The sequence below is a fragment of the Otolemur garnettii genome, unplaced genomic scaffold (assembly GCF_000181295.1).
Source record: "Otolemur garnettii isolate 467f Iridium unplaced genomic scaffold, OtoGar3 scaffold00016, whole genome shotgun sequence".
NCBI lineage: Eukaryota > Metazoa > Chordata > Mammalia > Primates > Galagidae > Otolemur > Otolemur garnettii.
Window position 1 is genome coordinate 30,097,345 of NW_003852411.1, and position 23,030 is coordinate 30,120,374.

Genomic DNA, 23,030 nt, shown 5'->3' on the forward strand with positions numbered 1-23,030 from the left:
GTATATGGTGCTAGTGTCCTACTCCTTTGAGCCACAGGTGCCACCCTGCTGCAAGATTTTAACCTGTTATTTTTTTTCTTCACTTATGTCTGTCTTTATATTTACCTTTTGTTGAGCCCTCATCTATGAGTGATTTGCCCCTGTCCCTCACCAAATTTTCAGGAGCCTCAGAATATGCCCCCATCCTCGGGCTACCCCAGCTAGACTGATAAGGTTTTGTGTAACTTGGTGGTCACATTTTACACATCCCAGTGGAAACACATGCTCTGACAAGCGTGCAGGAACTTACAGGGATATAGGAACAGAGTGTTTGAAATCAAGATTGTCCCAGCCACGTACACCTAAGGTGGCGGGTTCGAATCCCCAGCCTGGACCCGCCAAACAACAATGACGGCTGCAACCAAAAAATAGCCGGGCGTTGTGGCGGGCGCCTGTAGTCCCAGCTACTTGGGAGGCGGAGGCAGGAGACTCGCTTGAGCCTAGGAGTTGGAGGTTGCTGTGAGCTGTAATGCCACGGCACTCTACCCAGGGAGACAGCTTGAGGCTCTGTCTCAAAAAAAAAAAAAAAAAAAAAAAAAGAAATCAAGATTGTCCTTGCAAAGGCCAAAAATGTGGTCTTGTCCAGTGACCATGGGGTAAAATGGATAAGATGACCATGGAGAGGGTAAAAAGGAACCTCTTTACACTCAAGTTGGGACTCTTGGCCAGGTAACAGGATGTTGAAACTGAGAGCCTTGACAGGAAAGCCAGGCATCTATAGGGCTGGTTCCTCAGTTAGTCCCCTGACTTCCCCTACATAGGGACAGGGTCAGGGCAGCCACTTAAGTTCTTTCTCAGAGATTTTTGATCTAGCTCCCTGCCTCAGGGATAGAGGTGCCTGAGCAGTTCATGGTATGAAGTTGTATGTTCTCTGTCCCTCCCTTTCTCTGGGCCTCAGTTTTCTCATCTGAAGAATGAAGTATACAGACCAGCACTGACAGAATCCTGCTTAGTTCTGGCTTCTGATTCTGTGGCTCCAAAGCTGAGCCCCTCCAGGAGATTGAGGAACTTGTCAAGGCCCCCGGGAGGCAACAAGGCTAGCTGGGTGGATGCGGGGTTGGGGGTGTTTGGGTTCCTTTCACCCACAGGGCCTTGCCCCTGTTCATCTTGGCCTGGCCTCCTCCTTTGAGACACCTGGGCCTCCACTCCATCACCTTCTCCTCTCCCTTCACAGCCCCTTGCACACATGTGCAGGTAAAGCCTGCAGCTGAGGATGGGACCCCACTGCCCCCACCCAGGCCCTTCCCTCCTTCCCTCCCTCCCTGGCGCCCATTAGCTGGCCTAGGCCATGGGGGCGGTGGCTGCTGAGTCTCTGTGCCAGGCCCGCCCCCAGAGACGCACCTGTTCTGACCTGCTGAGCAGGTTCCCAGGTTTCTGCGTCGTTGTTGGCCACGGCGTGGGAAGCAGCTCTGGGGGAGCTCAGAGCTCCCGATCACGGCTTCCCTGGGGGTAGCTACGGCTGGGTAGGTAGAACGGGGCTGGGTCCCCAAGTGGATACCCAAGTGGGATAGGCAGGTGCATCAGTGCCTTGGGACTCCACGGCTTCCTGCCTTCTGGGTTGGTGCCTCATCCAGCTCTAGAGCCGGCTCCCAGGGAGAAGTCGGTGGAACTTCAGAAACGCTGGGCAGGTCTGCCTTTCAACCAATGCCCCTGTCCCTGGGAGCCGAGATGTGGGGGCCTGAAGCCTGGTTGCTGCTGCTGCTGCTGGCATCATCTCCAGGTAGGACTTGCCTGAACCATCAAGACCCTTGCTTCTGAGCCCATCCTGGCACAGACACGCACACAGACATGCACACATGCACGCACACATTCTTTCCTTTGACTCTGACCTGAGGAACCAATCTCTTCCTCTCACCCCTAGCTGCGAGCAGTGGCCCCAGAAGAGCCAGTGTAGCTTTTTCCCTTCCTGTCCCCTCCCTGCTCCCAGGCCAGGTCACTATGTCTAGGATCCTGATGACATCTGCCAAAGCCTTGCCTAGGCCTGAGCTGTCTCAGAGGGAAGAGATGTGGTGCCTCAGTGCAGGTGGGCAGGGAGGAGGAACTTGTGAGGATCCTGTTCCTCCCAGGGGGTCTCTAAGGCTCCTTGACCTACCCATGGGCACCAGGACTGATGCCTGGAACGAGGGCTAACTCAGGGCTGATCTGGTCTCAGCAGTCATCAGGGTGCAGGGCATGTCGATCTCCTCTTCCCTCTGTGATGTTCTAGAGTACCAGGACTGACGCACCTGTTGGAGCCTCTGGGGGAGCTGAGAACTCCTCTCACTGTGGCCCCTCTATTTCCCTGGGCACAGTATTAGGTGCCAGTGTGGTATAATTGGGTTTAGATGAGTGGGTAGGATAGAGTACCTTCTAGATAAGGTATGGTCCCTTATTGTTTGCCTCCTGTCCCCCTATTTTCTCAGCTAGATACCTTGTATCATTCTTCACCTCCTGCCTGTCTATTGTATACAGAGCAGTTACAAATTATAGAAGTATATGATCTTCAGAGTGATAGAGAGTGTGTGCAGGTAAAGGCACAATGAGACAGCAGTGGGATTCCATAGGCTGTTCTCAGAGTAATGAGTAACTGAAAAATCTTTCTCTCTGGAAAGATGGGCCCCTATTTAGATAGGATAGTTTGATTCTTAGTTCCAAGAGCAGTAGCAAGGGAGCCTCAGGTGTCTAGCAGGACCTGGCGGTAATTCCCCTACTCCATCTCCAGCTGAAGCTCTAAGGAGGAGGGCAAGGCCTAGATGTGTGGATTCGTGAGGGTAGGGGCTGCTCTCACTCTGATCTTATAATGGAAGGGTCAGTGGCCCAGCCTTTAGTCAAAGGATACTGAGCTCTTACCCCTGCCATTCCCCCATCTCCAGCCCTTTGTCTTAACTCCCATCTTCCAAACAACCCTCCTCACTTGCAAGAGAGTGGGGCCTGGTTCCTGGGGTCAGGGAACCCCAAAGTCACTTTCTTGTAGGATCTACCCACACCTGAAGAATGGAGCCATGCTGTCTCAGGACATGGAAGGGATCAAAGAGAGTACTTCTCCAACGCCCTCATTTTACAGATGGGCAATGGAGAAAAATAGATAGGCAAGTGAGATCTGCAAGATTTCTGGTACTGGAAGCATAACTCAGGTTAGTGTCTCGGTCTCCTGGCTCCCAGCTCCTTTGGGTGCATACTGCGTATAGCTGGGGTGCTAGGTGCTAGAGATGCAGGGTAAGACATGGCTTCTGCTTTCTTTTTCCATGATGCAAAACTGTCCTTTCTAAGAGAAGCTCAGAGAAGGGAACTGGAGACTCCCTTCTAGTTAGGAAACTATGCCTGGCCTCACCTAGTGCCTGACTGAGGGGTGCTGTGGGAAGGGAGGAAACCAGGTCCCAGTTTGCTAGTGAGAGGCCACTCTGCTGCTGCCACTTCTGTGACTGCACAGAGCTGGCGCTTGCTCCAAAGACTGGAAACTCCATCCCTAGGTTCCCAGCCTGAGGATAAGCTGGTCCTATTTCCACCTCCACCCCCATTCTGGCTCATCTGTGTGTAGGCCCCCCAAAACCTGGAGTGTTTCATGTCTCTGAAAAAGCCTTGGACTGTGATGTCAGGAGTCTTGGGTCCAGACCCTGTTTCTGCTACTAATTTGTTAGATGACCTTGGGCAACTAAGAAACTAGACTTTGGTGGACCAAAGCCAGCATCAGATATCTCTATGGACTGTCCAGCTGTGAAATACTATGGCTCAGTGACTGTCCCTAGCTGAATGGGGATGCTGGCATGTTGGAAGTCACTCAGAGGGGCTGTAGAGACAGAAGGGGAAGATTCCTCGCCCCACCCTGCAGAAGGCAGCAGGGTACCTTTTGATAGGATACTGTCTTCCAGGACCTGCTACAAATTCACCCCAAACTCCTGGGCCATTAGAGCTCTGAGCCCCAGGGCTCTGCCCCACCCATGACAGGGAGAGGAGCCCAGGCTTGGGAGGCGGCTGACACCACAGCTCTTTGTTTCTCCTTAATGGGATGAGTTTCCGAGTGAGGTCCTCTCTCTTCTCCCTCCCCCATCTCCTGCCCTGGGGCTCAGGGGCCCAAATCTATGAGACCTACCCCCCCACCCTAGTCCTTAGCTCTTTGTCTGGGCCCAGTGGGCCTTGCAAGACCAGAGGATGAGTAGTTCTCTGGATTCCAAGGTCTGTCTTCCGAGGGCTAGGATCAGCTTTCTGTCTGAAGTTGCTTTCCTAGAAAGGGAGGGGCCCAGCCCTGCTTTTCTACTCCAATTTACAGAGGGGGGCAGGCCGTTTCCTGTAGGACCTACCCAAGTCCAGGGAAGCCAGCAAGGGAGGCTAGCTTCCCCACCCAATGTGGCAAGAGACCAGGAGAATCCTAGGGAAGCCCTGTGGCCCCAGTGACCTTGGATCTACCCTAGTGTTTGAGGGAGATGGGCCAAGGAGACCCCAGCCACAGAGATGGAAGTGAGGAGCTTAGAGTTCATGGTCCTGTCACATGGACCACAGTCTCAAGACCCTGGGGTCCTCCTGGCACTCAGGGGATCAGCACTGAGGAGAGGAGGCCAGTGAGGAGAGAACACCTGAGTCTCCAGACTCCAAATCATGCTCTGGCATTGACCAAAGTCTAGGCAAAGAGAAGGGATGGAAGTGATGTGAGGAACCGAGTCAGGAGAGAAGAGAGTGAGGATCCTGGGGTCTGGATCCGGGAGCAGAATCTAAAATGAGGAGGTGAGGTTCAGAAGTGGGGAGTCATCCACATGCCTCATGGGGGATGGCTGTGAAGGTGGCTGGGATCCCTCTTTCCCTGGAACCAGGAGGCTCTGCTCTCAGGAGCTTTTCTGTAGTTTTCTGGCCACCCCTCTGCCCCCGTTCCTCTAAAGCTGGTGTGTATTGAGAGCTGGGGTTGAAAATGTGATTTGGGGTGGGGCAGAGCTGGCCATAGTGGGTGGAGGGGCAGTGTGGGGGGCTAGGATCTCAGGAGTTTGGGAGAAGGCAAATCCTGGGTCTCCCACCCACAGTGTGACTGTTGTGGTGACTCAGCCGGGCTCAGACTCTGGCTCCGGGGGGTTTAGGGGACTTATCTGTGCTCGGAGCTGTGTCTGGGCCAGAGGCGGGCTGCTGCAAGGCCCGTCCTCCCCCATTGTTCTCATCTCCCTTTGTGACTGGGGTGGCCCCCCTCTCAGACACTAATCTGCAGGTGGGCGCTTTGCCCGGGTTGGGGAAGCTCTCACTAAGCTGGTGGGCTTAGGACAATGGGGGGTAAGTGAGGGAGGTGGATGAAGGTTGAGGGAAAATCATCTTTCTGGTTTTCTAAGTTCCTTAGCACTGCTAGGCCAAGGTTATGGGAGAAAAAGTCTTGCTGATTGTTCATGTCACCTGTCCTGGATGGGGAGCTTCACTGCTTCCCTCTCAGGTCCCTTTTTCCCCTAGACTCACCCACAGACTCCACCAGTGTCTGGTGGGGACTATTCCTGTGGGCTAAGGGAAGGCAGGAGTTAACAAAGGAGAATGAGACCCTAGACAACCTGAACTCCTCCCCCTCGCCCCAGGCAGAATGCCCCCCTTTCCCACCAAACCCACACCAGACAGCCTTACCCCAAGCCCAAGCCAGAGCTGGTTTTTCTGGTGGTGGCAGCAGCAGAGCCCTGACAGAGATTCCCAGGGAGAGGCCTCCTTGGGGGGCCAGAGGTTCTGGGGGGCCCAGGGGAGTGGCTGGTGGGGGTCGGTGGTGAAGAGGGTAGGAGTCCCTTTAATAGGAACCTGAGGAACAAGGGCAGAGGGATCTTTTGTTTTGTTCTATTGGAGAGCTTTTGATGGCAATTTCCCATCACCTGGAGGGACAATGACCTCATCTCTGGGTATCTCCACCTTGAGCCTGAGATGAATCTGCCCTCAAGTCTTGTGGTGAGGTGGGGAGAGATGCCGGGGGTGACATTCCAGACAGGATCCAGAGGTAAAGGCTCAGAGCCACACACCACTGACCAAGGGCTGCTGAGACAAAGACATATGGAAGCCAAGATAAACCAACATCAAAATATTTACTATGTGCGCAGAGTTCTCTGAGACAAGAGAGCACGCCATGCACACGGAGGGTGTGTGCACACATGTTCACACACATGGACATGTAGCTCTTCCCATGGGACACAGACAAGTAACTGTGTACATTCCTCCAAATAACATATGTACCAAACACCCCCAAATTTATACAACGAGGTAACCTTACATGCTTGTGAACCAGCATCAAGGACATGATGTAATATATGTACCAAACACCCCCAAATTTATGCAATGAGGTAGCCTCACATGCATGTGAACCAGCACCAAGACAGGCCAGGCTCTCACCCAGAGACACCCATACATGCAGACACAAACAACTCATACTTACTCCCTTCCTCCTTCTCACAGACCCACCTCTAAGACCCCTACATGGACCCCCATAACTACTAGCAGGGGATGCTGGTGAAGAAAGATCCCTCACAAGAAAAGATGTTTCCTCAAAGATGCTTGCTGTATGTGGCTGGGTATCTGCAGGTGCCAACCTCAGGTCCCCCTCCCCTCCATGAGATCAGAAGCCAGCCCTCACACAGAATGGAAAGCTGGGACCCAGGTCCAGGGTGGGGAGCAGCCAGCCAACCCAAGCCAGGAATGGAGGGCCTGTCTGGGAGCGGGCGGGGTACACAAAGGGCTGGGCTCCAAAGAGGCCCATGGGGGCCTGGCCAGGGGTGGGGGAGGCCAAGGGCAGGGATCCCGTCTGGCCAGTTGGGCCTGTTCTCCATTGCGCAAGGTGGTGGCGGCTGTGGCTAGGCTTGCTGCTGTGCAGCAGCTTCTGAGTCACCAAGGCTCCTGACCAGCGTCCTGGTGCTCCCAGGAGGAGGGGTGGGAGGGTCAGAGGAAGGGGTGTCCAACTGGCCAGAGTCAACCAGCTTCAGCAATTTGCTGCTGAAGGGTCTGTGGGCTTGGCCTGGCCTGGCTACCACATGCCCGCAGGGTGACCTCACCAGGCAGGCAGTGTGTCTCTTCAGTCTGGTGACATCATCATGCTGACGCCAGGCTGGCACTGGGTGGGGGAGAGAAGGAGGAGGTGGTTGTGGCCTGCCCTGGCCTGGAAACCTGGGCTCCTGGGTCTGTTTAGCTAAGGACAGGGATCCTAGGGCCTAATTTCTATTTTCTCTTCTTTTGTAACCTATAGGGTGGTAGGGAGGTACATAGCTAGAGGAGCCTGTTGCCCCAGGCTGAGATGCCCCTACTAAATAGTGGATTTAGGATAATGAGGGGCTATGGGGTGATCTAGAGGGATATTCCTGTTTTACTGGGTTCTTCATTCTATAAAGCTTAGGTTTGTCCCTTGGGAGTGGGAATCTTAGACTCATAGGTGGGAACAAGGAGGATTGGGATTCAGGTATGTGCTAGATACCTGATGCCTACTGTGCTCTAAAAAGGCATTTTTGAGGGAAATCTGGGTGATTAGTGGTGGGGAAAAGGCAGATGGATGGCAAGTATAGGAACAGGGATGGGAAATATGCCATCTGACATTGTCCCAGAAATAGTCTTCAGAAGGTTTTGAGTGTCCCAGTAGGACAAGCCTTGGGATCCTTATGGCCTGCACAGATGCTGTAAAGCAGAGGATGTGCTGGAGACCCCCTACCAGGTCCACTCCTAGTCCTTCCTTGGCAGCTCTGCTCTCTCCAGTGCCAGGAGGAGGTACCTGGGAGGGGTGCGGGTGTTTAGCTGGACTCCTAGGTTGGGCTGGGTGGGACCAACATCAGCTTAGGCAGGTCAGGGCCCTGGTATCTGGCCCTGCAAGTCTGTCCTGTCTCATTGAGGCCCTCCCAGCACCCAATAGCATCCCCTCTCCCTCTATTTCTGCCAGCAAGGGCATAGGACCCCCTTCCTCTGCCCATGCTCTGCCTCACTGGATCCCTCTGGTACACACCAGTGAAGCTTCATTTCCTCCCTCCATGCTTGTCTCCCTCCATCCCTCTTTTCTTTCTCTGTCCAGTCTAAAGGTGCCCCTTTTGGCAGTGAACTTTGCTAGTCAGCCGATTCAGCCTCCACCCCAAAGTTGCCATGTCAATGCCCTCTCTGCCCAGCCCAGTGAAGGACTGCTCACTCCTCATTCTACTCTTTCCTTCTTCCGCTCAGTTTTCTCATTCATTCACCCATTCATTTATTCAGTCAGTCAATAAATGTTAATTGAGCATCAATTATGTGCCAAGAATGGAGATCACTTACTGCTGAACACTAAATCAGAAACCATGGTTCCAGCCAGGCACGGTGGCTCATGCCTGTAATCCTAGCACTCTGGGAGGCTGAGGCAGGTGGCTCACCTGAGCTCAGGAATTTGAGACCAGCCTGATGAAGAATGAGACCCTATCTCTACTAAAAATAGAAAAATGATTATTATTTTTTTTGAGACAGAGTTTCACTTATTAATGCTCTCTAGAGTGCTGTGCAGTCACAGCTCACAGCAACCTCCAACTCCTTGGGCTTAGGCGATTCTCTTGCCTCAGCCTCCCAAACAGCTGGGACTACAAGCGCCTGTTACAAGGCCCAGCTATTTTTTTGTTGCAGTTAGGCCAGGGCTGGGTTTGAACCCACCACCCTCAGTATATGGGGCCGGCGCCCTACTCACTGAGCCACAGGCACCGTCCTAAAAATAGAAAAATTAGTTGGGCATTGTGGCGGGCGCCTGGACTCCTAGCTACTCAGGAGACTGAAGCAAGAAGATTTCTTGAGCCCAAGAGTTTGAGGTTAGTGTGAGCTATGATAACACCATGGTACTCTATCAGAGTGACAGAGTGAGACTTTGCCTCAAAAATTTTAAAAGGAAGGAAGGAAAGAAGGAAGAAAAGAAAGAACGAAAGAGAAAGAAAGAAAGACAGAGAGAGGAAGGAAGGAAGGAAGGAAGGAAGGAAGGAAGGAAGGAAGGAAGGAAGAAAGAAAGAAAACCATAGTTCCATATGTGAGGGGAGACTCAGTTTCTACTCTTGAGCTCAGTGCTCAGTCTGGTAATACAGGTGGGCAAGGAAATAGCAAACACTAACTGTGGGGTGAAGTGCTGTGGTTGGGGTAAAAGCAGGGTGCTGGGAAGTACAGAGGAAGGGCACCTAATGCTGCCTGAGGTGGGGGTGGAGGGAGGACTCCAGGAGGAAACGATGTCTAAGCAGAGTCTTAAAGGATGAGTAGGAGTTATCCAGACAATGATGAGTAGGAGCTCCCAGACATGGGGAGGAGGGCATTCCAGGCAGAGGGGACAGTGTGAGCAAAGGTGAAGAATACTGGGGTGTGTGACATGCTGGGCAGAGTCAGAGATGCACACATTTGGGAGTTGCTGGGGTTCATAGGGTATTCATTCCAAGGCACGGAGTTCTTACCACTTCAGAGCGCTCTTCCCTTCTGCCCCTGGGTCCCAATCCCTATATTTTACTTTTTATTTCATGACTCTAAATTTATTTATTTATTTATTTCTCCCCAACCATGAACTCCCTCCTAAATTACTCATCCTAGGAATTTAGGAGCTGTCTTTGAGGATTTCCTCTGCTTCATCTCTCCTTCTGGTCATATTTCTCCCAGAGCTGTCTTCTCTCCACTGTAGCACCTCTGTGCCTGGGTTGCAGCTGCAGCCTCCTGGTGACTGTCCTGTCTTCATGCTCCCTGCTTTCTAGTCGGACTACACATCACCACTTGCTGCATGGCACTCCCAAGCTAAGAAAGCTTCCGTGTCTCCCCATTTCCTCTTGACTAAGTCTGACCAGGTTCCTTTGCCTGTCATGGTAGGTCCTCCTGGGTGATTTGGCCCCACCCTACCCCAACACCCCAACCGTACTTTATAGTGCTGCTTAAAGAACACACCCTGACTTAGGTCAGCTCCTCTCCTCTCTGCTTTCCAAACCAGCTAGCCTTTCTACCTTCTTGGTGTTTGCTCACTTGGTCCCTTACCTGGAATGCCTTTATAGCTCTTTCTCCCTCCTAATTCTTTTTTCTTTTTCTTTTTTCTTTTTTTGAGACAGTCTCACTGTGTCACCCTCAGTAGAGCGCTGTGACATCACAGCTCACAGCAACCTCAAACTCTTGGGCTTAAGCAATTCTCTGGCCTCAGCCTCCTAAGTAGCTGGGACTATAGGTGCCCACCACAATGCCTGGCAATTTTTTTTTTTTTTTGTTATAGTTGTCATTGTTGTTTGGCAGGCCCCGGCTCGGATCGAACCTGCCAGCCTTGTTGTATGTGGCTGGTGCCCTAATCACTGAGCAATGGGTCCTGAGCCCTCCCTCCTAATTCCTACCCAACTCATTTATGAGGCCCTGCCATATGACTGCCCATCCCACAACTGGCCAGCACCACATCACTGAGTATGAAATCAGAAACCACCATTGCATGTTTCTCTCTCTCTCTCTGTCATCTTGCTCCTGAACAGACCTCAGCTTCCATGAGGGCAGGGAACTTGATTCTTATTTGCAAATAAGCTTACGTGATGGACATGTTTGATTCCAGAGTCCCCAAGTGCTTCTCCTATTCTTCATCAGTATGGAAAACACTAGTCCTTTGTCCCTGGTCCTTTGATTCTGGCTCACTATTCTGACCCTGTCACTGTGTCTGCCCTGACCTCATCTCTCTGGGCTTCTGACCCTTTTTGTCTTCAGCGCCTTGCTCATTCCTGCCTCTTAGCCTTGGTTCATGCCATTCCTCCCACATAGAATGCCTCCTGATCTCTGGGAATCCAGGTCTCTCATCTTCAAGCCATGAAAAGAATGTTCCAAAGGACCTCCTGGGATAAACCCTTCCAACCCTGCATGTCCCATCTCAGATACCAATGGGTTCTGGACCCTTGCCATGACTCCCAGTCACACTTCCTGAAAGCATTCACTTTTGCCTTATTGGTAGACTGAGTCTCCTGTGAAAGTTTGTTCTTGGCTTTCCCTGTCTCTGTGCGCATAAATTCCATTTCCCTGATGACTGTGAACTCCCTGAGGGCAGGGGCTGTGTCCTCTTATAGCCTCCCACCTATCAATTCCTCAGGATACAATCCTACTCTGCAAGAGGGCGTGAGTTTTCCATAAATCGTCTGTGTGGCCTTAGGCAAGCCACTTCCTCTTTCTGGGTCTCAGTTTCCTCACCTGTTAAATGTGATAATAACGCCTACCTCCTAAGAATGTTTTGTGGCCGTAATGAGGTAATGAACTGAACGCGCTTTGCAAGCACAAAATGCTCCAGGAGTTCCTGCCGGCTTTACTGTCATTATCATCATGCTGGCGTTCCCCCACCCCCTACCCTTACTGCTCTGGCAGCGCCCCTAATGAAGGCTACTCCTGTCTGCCCCCTGCAGGTCAGTGCCCCGCGGGTGAGCTGGAGACCTCAGAGGTGGTGACCGTGGTGCTGGGCCAGGACGCAAAGCTGCCCTGCTTCTATCGAGGGGACCCCGAAGAGCAGGTGGGGCAGGTGGCCTGGGCGCGGGTGGACGCGGGCGAGGGCGCCCAGGAGCTGGCGCTGCTGCACTCCAAATACGGGCTGCATGTGAACTCTGCCTACGAGGGCCGTGTGGAACAGCCGCCACCCCCACGGAACCCCCTGGACGGCTCCGTGATCCTGCGCAACGCGGTACAGGCGGACGAGGGCGAGTACGAGTGCCACGTCAGCACCTTCCCCGCGGGCAGCTTCCAGGCCCGTCTGCAGCTCCGGGTGCTGGGTAAGTGGGGCTGGCTGGGCCTGGGCAGAGGCTGATCTGTACGTGTGTGTGTGCGCGCGCGCGCGGGCGCAGAGGCCTCAGGCCCCCAGGTCAGGTGTCTCAGAGGGGAGAAGCTGGAGGCCGGGAGAAGCGGAGATGGGGACCTCAAGAAATGGATAGGGCAGAGGCAGAAACACAAATACAAGATGGGTCCTACAGTGGTGAGGAACTTCATCCAGTCCATCCATCCTTGCACTCAATCCAGAAATTCTCTCCAAGTAACCCCCAAAGCTGGGGGAGAATCATTTATTAGGAAGTTCTTCCTTCCGATGACTTGAAAATCTCCCTGTTACTTCTGCCCTATGAATCAAAATGTCACAGGCTCATTTTCCTTTCTGCACTATTGCTTCCCAAAGAGCCGAGGCCCTTGGTCATGCCCCACCTAAATCCGCTCTTCTCCAAGCTAAATTTACTGGTTCCCGCCACAGCGCCGCCTAAGATCCCTAAGTCACGAACTCAAAGCTTCCCCCGCCATCTTGGGGTCGATGGTTTTTAAAGATGAAGGGCCTAAGACTACACTTTTAGGGATCATTTCTATGTTCATTATTAGAGAAGTCCCCCTGAATGTGTAGAGTGATTAATAATTATAAAATAAAATAAATAAATAAAAATGCAGGGTCCTGAATGTGGACCTATAGGCCCAGCGTTGTGGCCATTCATGACCAGTGGGGCTAATACTTTCCTTGATCTGGATCTTTGGTGAGTGTGGTCAGAGATCACAGTCACCTTTTAAACCACCGCTTTGGTTGTTTCTTTCTTTCTTTCTTTCTTTTTTTGTAAACCACAACTTTGCACTGTGTGCACTGGGGTCAACCTGGACCTATGGTCAAGTTATGACTTTTCCATTCTGTGCTTGGGCAGTTAATATTTTGAAGATGAAAATAAAGGCTTTATTCACGTGGAAGTTAATAACATCAGCCTTGGAATACAAAAACCTTACTGTGTATCTAGGCTTGGTCACCTAATAGCTGGAAGAAGTCATTTAACCTCTCTGAGCTTCAGTTTCCTCCCCTGTCAAATAAGGATAATAATACCTACCTCACTGGTTGGTTGACAGAATTAAATGAGATAACGTTTAAAAGTGTTTAGCATAATAGTTGGCAAACAGTAAGTGCTTACTAAATAGTGGCTATTCTTATTATAACTATTATATAGATGCTATCTGGTTAGTTTTTTAATTACTTCATGATTTTTATTTAAACAAATGATCTGTGTTCATTGAAAAATTCAAGTAATGAAGAAAGATACAAAGTCACCTGAAATTCTCCTACTTATCTGGTGTCTTGGTGAAATAAGAGAAGGAAAAGGGGCCTGAAAGTTTGCACTTGTGCAAAATTAAAACAGGATGGTTTGGGCCTCCTAATAGGGGCTGTGGGACCCATGACTGCTGCTCTCCTCCCCTGTAGTGCCTCCCCTGCCCTCACTGAATCCTGGTCCAGCGCTAGAAGAAGGCCAGGGCCTAACACTGGCAGCCTCCTGCACAGCTGAAGGCAGCCCAGCCCCCAGTGTGACCTGGGACACAGAGGTCAAAGGCACAGCATCCAGCCGCTCCTTCAAGTACTCCCGCTCTGCCGCTGTGACTTCAGAATTCCGCCTAGTGCCAAGCCGCAGCATGAATGGACAGCCACTTACTTGTGTGGTGTCCCACCCTGGCCTGCTCCAGGACCAAAGGATCACCCACATCCTTCAAGTGGCCTGTAAGTACTTGGATGATGGAGTAGGGAGGCTCCTCAGGTTCTGAGAAGATAGGGAAGACACTGTGAGGTCCTGAGCCACACCAAGGTGGCCAGCCTGGGTCCTGGAGGCTATAGTGTATGAGAAAGCACTAGTTCAAAGGCAGAAGACCTGGAACATGCTCACAAATGACTGTGGCAAATCTCTTAGACCTCACTGAGCTTCAGTGTCCTGATCTTTACAAAGGAGATTGCCCTGCTTCCCAAGGGTGTTGAGAGATTTGGTTATAAAAATGGAATTGAAAGCACTTTATGGGCGGTGCCTGTGGTTCAGTTAGTAGGGCTCCAGCCCCATATACCAAGGGTGGCAGGTTCAAACCCTGCCCCGGCCAAACTGCAACAAAAAAATAGCGGGGTGTTGTGGTGGGTGCCTGTAGTCCTAGCTACTCAGGAGGCTGAGACAAGAGAATTGCCTAAGCTTAAGAGCTGGAGGTTGCTGTGAGTTGTGATGCCACAGCACTCTACCAAGATTGACAAAGTGAGACTCTGTCTCAAAAAAAATAAAAATAAAAAAGAAAAGAAAAAATAAAAGCACTTTATAAAATGTATATTGTGGAGTTTGGAGACAGACTTAGGAGAAGGCCTAGTTTTCCCATTTACCAGCTGTTATTTAATCTGGTTAGGCCTCACTTTCTTCATTGGCAAAATGAGTATAATTATACCAACTTTACAGGGTTTTGATGAGAATTAGAAACCATGAATGCAAAGCAACTCTCACAGCGCTTAATGTATAGCACATTGAAGTCTCTCTATAAATGGGGGATATTGTTTTCCCAGAATCAGATTTCAAGTCTCTGGGGGGATAAGACTATTCTTAGCACTTTGTATAAAGTAGGTCATCAAGTGCATTGGTGGTATAGTGGTGAGCTAGCTGCCTTCCAAAGTAGGTTGTCAACAAATGTTTGTTAAAGAAAGGAACTAGTAGGATTATTAAGCCTTTGAAGAATCAGGCAGCATTTATTAAGCACCTGTTCTGTGACTAGCACTATGGTAGGCACCCCAGGACATCCAGAAAAGTGACACATCACTACCCTGAGGGACTTAAGGGTTCACTGCACAGGTAAACCCACACAGACTCTGAGCTTAGGGAGGGGAGGGAGCTGTGTGGCCAGGAGCGAGGTGGGGTAAGCTAGGTTTGGCAGCAGATAAGTAGGATGGAGAAGGGCAGGGGGAGGCTATTCCAGGCAGGGTGGGGCAGGGGTGGTGACCCTTCAAGGTACCACATGATCAAAGACATCATTCCCATTCTTTCTCCTCCCACCTCCCATTCCAGTCCTTGCTGAGGCCTCTGTGAGGGGCCTTGAAGACCAAAAGCTGTGGCACGTTGGCAGAGAAGGAGCCACGCTCAAGTGTCTGAGTGAAGGGCAACCCCCTCCCTCATACAACTGGACACGGTAAGAGCCTGGGCCTGGGGGAGGGCCTAGCTTGGGATTAGGTTCTTTCCTTCTCAAGGCCAGGAGGTACTAATTATGGGCTGGAACTATATATTCTGAACCCCAAATAAATTGGAGTGCATCTTCAGACCAATACTAGAATGTGCATAGTCACCGATTATTATCATTGGCTTGCCCAAGAAATCTAGGCCATGTAGTCATTGGTGGAATATAACACAGCATTTCAATATTAATTTTTTATATATTAATCTGAGTGAATAAAATGTCTAAGACAAAATGACAAAGCTGAATCTCTTTGTAAATGTTGTTAAACCAACACTACTGTCAACATCACAGTGTTGCCAGCATCTCGTAAACACCTACCTACCTCCACCAGTTCCCTCAAGGAGAACTTGGCTTTTTTCCAGGGTTTGAGATGTCCAGAGAATTGGGGAGGGGTCAGGTACACACATACCCAAGCCCGTGACAGGCATGTTCTCACATGTGAGCATACAAGTGATACATATGGCCTTGTGCCTGGAGCTATGTTTGTGGACCCTGCCATGCAAAGTTGCACCTCTTGGAGCATGCAGTCACATTTTCCACTTACCTCTGAGCCCAGCTAGGAGTGGGGTGTCTTGTTATGTAGACTTTGTATCATGTGTCCCTGGTACCCAGTCCTGGATGACGTGGTGCCTGTGAGAGCATGTGAGATGGTACACATGTGGATCTTCCTGAGTGTGTGTGGGGGCTGCCTGCTGGGTCAGGCTGGGCAGCAGGGAAAAGAGGCCTCTGCCTGGACCTGCCTAGGGGAGGGAGGGGTACCGTGGGAATAGCTCGAGGCTCTGGGTGACGTCATGGGGGAGAGGGGTGGAGAGCTGCCCAGGCATGTTGGGTGGTGGCAGCCTCAGCCCTCCTCAGCCAGTGCCCTTAAGCTTTCCTATCCTCCAGGCTGGATGGGCCTCTGCCCAGTGGAGTTCGTGTGGAAGGGGACACTCTGGGCTTTCCACCGCTGACCACTGAGCACAGTGGTGTCTATGTCTGTCACGTCAGCAATGAGCTCTCCTCAAGGGATTCTCAGGTCACTGTGGATGTTCTTGGTAAGCACTGAGGGGCAGAGACAAGGGACCTGGGCCGAGGGCCTGGTGGGGGCAACAGGAAGCAAGACAAAGAGAGTGAATGGGAAAAGTGCTTACTTAGAGGAGGTGGGACTGTGAGTGTTTGCAGAGGGCCAGGCTGATGGGGTGCCTTAGGACAGTTTTATGAAGGCTGTGGAGGGTGTGCTGTGGGGTCTGGGATAGATCTGGGCATTTAGCTCAAACAGTGACCTGTCTCCACCAGACCCTCAGGAGGACTCAGGGAAACAGGTGGACCTAGTGTCAGCCTCGGTGGTGGTGGTGGGTGTGATCGCCGCGCTCTTGTTCTGCCTTCTGGTGATAGTGGTGGTGCTCATGTCCCGGTACCATCGACGCAAAGCTCAGCAGATGACCCAGAAATAGTGAGTACCGGCTGCTCCAGGGTGGATAGATACGCTGGGAACAAAGGAGGCAAGCAGGAGGGGGGCCAGGAAGGATAAGAGAGAGGAGACTGGGTGGCCTGACAACTGGGAGCTTATGGAATGGGGAGGGGCAAGGACTTATGGGAGGCAAGGAGGCCCTTGGGGTCTGGAGCATAGCTGGATGTGGGGACTCCTGCACCCTGGGTAAGGATCAGATCCTTGTGCTAGAGTATCACCAAGTATATGCACATGTGCATGGAATGCACACCCTCTTTGGCCACACTACCACCTGCACTCACACTCACAGGGCTAGCATGGCCCCCACACCCTCCAGCCCTATCTCATGTAGGCTTGGCTGGCTAGGCTCACCTTGGGAGGCTGCCACTACCCTCAGCTCCTGACAAGGGGGTGTCTTTCCCAGTGAGGAGGAGCTGACACTGACCAGGGAGAACTCTATCCGGAGGCTACATTCCCATCACACGGACCCCAGGAACCAGGTGTGTGCACAGGCTGCATGCGTGCATGGGGTGTGGCTACGCCGGGATCTGCTTGTGGATGGGCCCTCGGCGGACTAGGAGCACAGCCCTCTACTGGGTTTACTGCTAGGCTAGGGTAGAGTTGAGGGGTGTAGCTGCTTTGGGTCTGCCAGGGCTGCTCCAGAAGGCCCCCTTCAGCACTGGCCAAGGGGCTGTCCCAGGAAGCACCATCAGTAATGTTTCCAGGTGGGTGGTGGGGTGGCGGTGGAGGGAATGAGGATGTTGGTGTCAAGGAGAGAATAGACCTGTTGGGTTGTGGGTAAGATGATTAGGGAGGAGGCTGGTGGAGGACTACAGGGGAAGAGGCTGAGGAGGCTGAGCTCTGTTCTAACTCCTCTCCATGTCCGGGCCCTGCAGCCGGAGGAGAGTGTAGGGCTGAGAGCCGAGGGCCACCCTGATAGTCTCAAGGACAACAGTAGCTGCTCTGTGATGGTGAGGCCCCCGGCCCCACCGGTGTCCCCACCATTCTCCTCAGGCCCCTCTCCTAGTCCCAGACCTGATGTGTCAGCAGCCCCCTCACCAGTCCCTCTAGCTGCAGCTCTGGCTCACCCAGCCCAGGCCCTCATCTCTGCTATGCCTTCAGTCTCCCACCTCCCTCTCCCCATGCCTAACACTTGGTCCTGGCCCCTGATCTCTGAGCCCTTATGCCTTGGAGACAACCCTTACCCCTGCTTGTGCCTGACCTCTGAGTCTACCACAACCCAACCACACCCCCACACGTCTAGCTGCCCTGGCCTGCTCCGTGACTTGCCTTCTGCCCTTGGCCTACAGAGTGAAGAACCAGAGGGCCGAAGTTACTCCACATTGACTACAGTGAGAGAGATCGAAACACAGACTGAACTGCTGTCCCCAGGCTCTGGGAGGACAGAGGAGGAGGAAGATCAGGATGAAGGCATCAAGCAGGCCATGAACCATTTTGTCCAGGAGAATGGGACCCTGCGAGCCAAACCCACGGGGAATGGCATCTACATCAATGGGCGGGGACACCTGGTCTGACCCAGGCCTTCCCCGCTCCCTTAGGCCTGGATCCTTCTGCCCATATAGGGGATTTCAGCTCATCATAGGGGCCTCCCTAAATGACCCCATCTCTTGAGGAAGATGCTCCCCACCCCACTGACTGCTCAACCTTTTCCTCCAACCTTTCTGTTTATCAGGAGGGCTCCACTGCTTGAGTCTCTCCTACCACGTGTGTAGGTCACTGTGTGTGTGCTTGTGTGAGTTTCATTGACTGTGAGTGCATGGAGGGACAGCTGTGTCTGTGGTGTGTGTCATGCCATCATGTTAGAGTCCGAGTGAACCACGGTGTGTGTGCCACAGCTTGAGTTTGTGTGTTGCCTGGCTGTGTGACCTCTGCCTGGAAAGCAGGCCTTTTCTTCAGACCCCGGAGCAGTATTAATGACGCAGAGCTTGGAGGTGAGAGGTGGAGACTGTAGGTCAGATCCAGATGTGCAGGCATAGCTGGAGCTGGAATCTGGCCTCTGGAGGTGGGGAGCCCGCCCCCTGCCACTAGTAGCCATTAGGGCAAGTGTGAAACAGCTGGCCCAGGGGTCAGCCAGAAGCTTGAAGTGTTTCAGAAGACACCCTCTGCCCTCTGGTGGCCTCTGGACCTGCTGCATGTACATAATTTCTGTAAATAAACCTGCACAGGGGAACGTCTTTCAGAAATACTGCTCTGAATCCTTTTATAAGAGGAAAAACTTTTAAAATAGCTTTTGATTTATCCAGCGCTTGTCACTGGGATTGCTCAAAGTGAGGCTACACCTCACTCAGACTCCATCCCAGGTGGTTAATTGCTATGGTTCTGAAAGGTGCTCCTTCTAAGGCATTTTCATTCAGTCAGCCCCATGGAAGGGAGCCTGAGAGCTGGTAGAATCTGGTCACTGGCTAGGGGAGAACAGGGGAGAACAGGCCCCTCAACTCTCCCTGACTTTGTCTCTTTTTTCAGTTGTTTGTGGTCCCTTGAGGAATTGCTGGGACTTGGTGGTAAGGGCTCCTGGTTCAATGGTGGTGTAGGGAGAGAGAGTAGGGATTATAGACCAAGGGAGGGTGGGAGTTCAGATGAGGCGAAGGAGGTGCTGAGACTGAGAATGTTGCCTTTTTCTCCAGGGGTTTCTGGGTCACTAGTTCAAAGCTCTCCCAGCAGTTTCTCTGGGTAGGGCCTGGGGCTAGATGAAGTTTATTTTACCTAGCCCACCCAAATACACTCAGCCAGAATACCTAGATTTAATACCCAAACCTTTCTTGGCCTGAAATCTGCTGGATTTTGGGACTAAAGAAGAGGCTCTCATCCCTGTTGCTCAGCCAACCCTGGACTTTGAATGTGGAGCCTGAAGATCTAAGATCCTAATATGTACATTTTTTTGTAAATATGTGCATATTTGTACATAAAATGATATTCTGTTTTTAAATAAACAGGCAAAACTTGTTCTGTCTGGTTCCTGTCTTGCCCCTTGAACTGTATGAGTCCTGAATTCTATAACCGCCATCTTAGTATCCTCCTTCTTATAGTCTCAAGTGGTGGGGGGAAGGTGAAAGAACAGCCCCCACAAGGCCTTCAGACATCTCTGAGAGTCCCTAGATAGGACAGTGGCACTAAGAACCTGTCCTAGGATAACCAATACTTTAGTTTGTAAAGTATTTTACATTCTTTGTTTTACTGAAGACTGAACAATAACAGCTGTGTGAAATACCCTTTTTACAGATAAAGAAACTGAAACTCAAATGACTTTTACAGACTGTCAGAGCTGGAAGATTTAAAAATCACCTCACTTTCATAGGTATGGAAACTGAGGCTCAGTGAAGTGATTGACTTGACTGAGGTGACAGGCCCATCCAAGGTAGAACCTGGGCATCCTCCTTCCTGGGTGTGCTCTGCACAGCCATGCATGGCCTTGCTTCCAAGCAAGCCTTACGTCTCCACCTCGGACCCAAGAATTCTGATCTCTGAGGGTATCGGTCACCTGCTCACACCCCAGGCGCCATCACCCCACCCCAGGGCTCTGACATCACCACCCCTTGACCAATGAGCGAAGTCCCAGCAATGGGTGAGGACGTGGATGTTAGCTACCTCCCCCACCCCAGGCCCTGTGGTTGCAGAGATGCTCTATCAGGAAGTGGGTTTGAGGAGCTGCACAGCTTCCTGCCCCCCCCACCCAGAGCTGAGTGGGGCGAGAAGGGCGAGTGCCAGTCTGGGCCACGAGACACAGCTTCTTGCCAGGGTCCTGGCAGCTTCCTCTTCCACAGCCACTTCCGTGTGGCCGGGGCCCCAGTGGCAGGAGCCACTGCCCCTTGCCTAGGCCACCCTCCACCCCCAGTTTGGAGCCCTGCCCCTCTGGGGCTGGGCCAGGCCCAGGGCCAGCTGGGATCCTATGGGGGACTGGTAGGGCAAAGGTCTTGGGGAACAGAGGTGGCTGGGCCAGGGTCCTGGGGCTCTGGCCATGAAGTCTCGGCAGAAAGGAAAGAAGAAGGGCAGCTCGAAGGAGCGGGTGTTCGGCTGTGACCTGCAGGAGCACCTGCAGCACTCAGGCCAGGAGGGTAAGGAGGAAGCTGCTGCGGCGGGTGGGGTGGCACAGAGGTCTCCAGCCTTACCCAGTCTGAGGGGCAGAGGCAGCTCCCAATGCTTCTGGGGAAGGAGCAGTGGCCTGGGGTCACCATCCAAGAGACCTATGAGTAGGCAAGACAGGAAATGAAGGCAGGGTAGCTCCCTGTGAAATTTTCTGGAAATGGTGGTGAGGTGATGAGAATGTGAGCACCGAGGGAGTAGCGACAGGAGGATGGAGAGATTGGAAACCTAGAGGAGGCAGGAAACAGAGATGAAGGGCAGGTGACCAGGGGCAAGAGAGGGAGGCTGAGCTGTCAGGAGGTCCGAGAGAGGAGTGACTGAAGCGGCAATGATTGTCCTTGGGTCTGAGTGAAAGGGCAAGAGGAGGACCCCAGGAAAGTCTGAGGACAGCGCTTGTAGAGGAAGGGGTTTTCCTGGTTGGAGGAGCGCACCAGGCTCTGGCCCTGGTGCCGCCTTCTGGGGCCACAGGAGAGGATATGGGTTGGGGACAGTCTCCTCTGGCAGTTTTGTGATTCTCCCATCTCTCATTGCAAAGGAGAAACTGGTTCCAAGTGAGGGCTCAGGGGAGAATTTCTGAAATGGGGAAGAGTGAAAGAGATGGCGTGAGGCCTGGTTTGAAGCTGGTGGGATGGGTGTGGGGGCTGTCTGTGAGCTCACCCAGCTCCCCTCCTGGGTTACCTTGGGGTGGGCTTTGAAGCCAGCAGGACCAGGCATAAGATCAGGCTCGCAACCAGGACTGGCATGGAGTGTCCACTCAAAACCACTTCTTGATTTGATTTGAAATCAAACCCAGGTATCCTGGCTGCCCAGCTCAGCTTGTTTTGGGGACTTCAAGCTCCTTTCTGAGAAGGGCATAGTTATTCCCCCCATCCTACCCCACCCCAATCTGTCATTTCCTCTTTGTCACAGCCTCTGCTCTGAGTTGGGGTGCCTGCAGCAGAGGGAGGGTGATGGTGGTTCCCAGCTCATTTCCTGCTCTCAGCCCCGCCCCTGCATCCCCTACTCCTCCTTCCCCTTTTCTCCTCCCTCCAGAGGGCCCCTTCCCCACTGACCTCTGTTAAGGGAAAGCCCAAGGAAGAGTGTTAAACAGCTGAAACCAGCTTCTCTCCGCCTTCCTCTTCTCACTAGGTGAGTGGATGTGGTGCAGCTGTTGGCACAGGGCTTACTCCTCCACAAGGGATTCCTTTCAAGAGTGATGATTCTTGGCCAAAGACCACAGGAGTTACCTAGGGATGATGTTCTTCTCCTGGCTCTTTGCAAACCCTCAGTTCAATCTTAGCTGGTGCGCCCTTTCCTGTGGGCCACAAACCAACCCTATCTTGAAACACTGAACCCACAGCCAGTCCAGACCCTGTTCCTAACCTTCCTGGCTTCCGTCTGTGTTCCATCTCAGAGGCACGCTCTCCAGAGAGGATAGACATCTGGTTACTGGTTCCTGATCCTAGGTGAATCCCAAAGCAGCACCTCACCAGCACCTCACCTGAGCCCAAGGGTGGAGTGATCTTAGGCATCAGAGCAGCAGTGGTGGCCCCTCTCCTATTCCCAGCTCTTCCCAGTACAGAGTGGTGGAAAGTGGAAGGACAGAGAGAGGCTAGTGATGGCTCCTCTCTTTAATCCAATACCAATCAAAAAAATGAAATTCCCAGGCCAGAGAGATCTGTGTTTCTGGTTAATTTTTCCTCCTTTGTATATTCTGTAGCCCCCTCCACAAACACAACCTTACTCCAACTCAGCCCTCTTTCCCAGCTCTGTGCCCCCTTGTGGGTCTCTTCCCACCCACCCATCCCCCAAGCCCTATGTATGCTGAGTTCTTCCTTTTCCTAAGTTTTATCTTTTGGATATCTTGTTTAGGTTTCTGATTCTTCCAGGTCCCTAAGCTTCAGGGGCATTCTTCCACCCCATTTCCTTCATGTATCTGTCCCTTTGACTCCACTATTCTACTGCTGTCTCCAGCTTTTTATCTCTGGCCTTATCTCTCTGATCTCTAATTCCCTGACTCCCACATCTCTCTGACCCTATTTTCTCTTCCACAATCTTCTCTATGGAGCCATTTCCTCTATTGCTCTGACTCCTTGGCTTTTGAATGCCCTCTCTTAAGGCCTTCTTGAGAGATTCAAAATCAGCAGAGAAGGACAGGATGGAGAAGACCTGTTTTGGTGGCTATTCATGTGATAGTTGACCACCTTGAGTCAACAGAATAATGTGGTGCTCGGAAGAGTTGACATGGCATGCGGTACCCCAGAGTAGGGATGAGGCAGCCTGAATGATGGCCTGCCCCATCTCTGCTTTCAGTCCTGGAAACCTTAGGGGATCCTGGCAAAGGGACCAGGTACTGAAGGAATGGATGAAGTGCTGGGCTGAGACTAGGCTGCGGCAAGATAGCTGACTAGGGTGCAACATTTTAGGAACAACTCACTCTCAGGGCTCAAGTTACCTCATTCTTAAGCAGGTACTCACTCTTTATTTTTTTTTTGAGACGGAGCTTCAAGCTATCCCCCTGGGTAGAGGGCCATGGCATCACGCTCACAGCAACCTCCAACTCCTGGGCTCAAGCGAGTCTCCTGCCTCAGCCTCCCAAGTAGCTGGGACCACAGGC

At 52.1% G+C, this 23,030-nt stretch overlaps 2 protein-coding genes across 4 annotated transcripts in view; both read left to right on the top strand.

Moving 5' to 3' along the window:
- The first annotated feature begins 1,683 nt into the window (after nucleotides 1–1,683).
- Nucleotides 1,684–18,002, top strand: NECTIN4 (nectin cell adhesion molecule 4). The gene is made up of 9 exons (XM_003785783.3): nucleotides 1,684–1,759; nucleotides 11,334–11,693; nucleotides 13,139–13,429; nucleotides 14,739–14,859; nucleotides 15,790–15,938; nucleotides 16,180–16,336; nucleotides 16,758–16,833; nucleotides 17,230–17,304; nucleotides 17,644–18,002. The coding sequence occupies exons 1-9, from the start codon at nucleotides 1,684–1,686 to the stop codon at nucleotides 17,866–17,868; spliced, it is 1,530 nt and encodes a 509-aa protein (XP_003785831.1). The 3' UTR covers nucleotides 17,869–18,002.
- A 1,962-nt stretch (nucleotides 18,003–19,964) lies between these two features.
- The window catches only part of ARHGAP30 (Rho GTPase activating protein 30), a 19,815-nt gene continuing 16,749 nt past the window's right edge, over nucleotides 19,965–23,030 (top strand). Inside the window, exon 1 of one of the 3 annotated variants that reach the window (XM_003785784.3) lies at nucleotides 19,965–20,406. In XM_003785784.3, coding sequence (XP_003785832.1) covers nucleotides 20,310–20,406 — 97 coding nt within the window. In that variant the 5' untranslated portion in view covers nucleotides 19,965–20,309. The remainder of the gene's footprint in view (nucleotides 20,407–23,030) is intronic. The other 2 variants (XM_023510800.1, XM_023510801.1) reach the window with 2 other exon arrangements.

Excerpts from the sequence above, each read along its gene's own strand:
- NECTIN4 (XM_003785783.3), top strand. The coding sequence starts at position 1,684 with ATGCCCCTGTCCCTGGGAGCCGAGATGTGGGGGCCTGAAGCCTGGTTG. Across the intron at positions 13,430-14,738 it reads CCACATCCTTCAAGTGGCCT|TCCTTGCTGAGGCCTCTGTG; the intron begins GTAAGTACTTGG and ends CTCCCATTCCAG. Across the intron at positions 17,305-17,643 it reads ACAGTAGCTGCTCTGTGATG|AGTGAAGAACCAGAGGGCCG; the intron begins GTGAGGCCCCCG and ends CTTGGCCTACAG.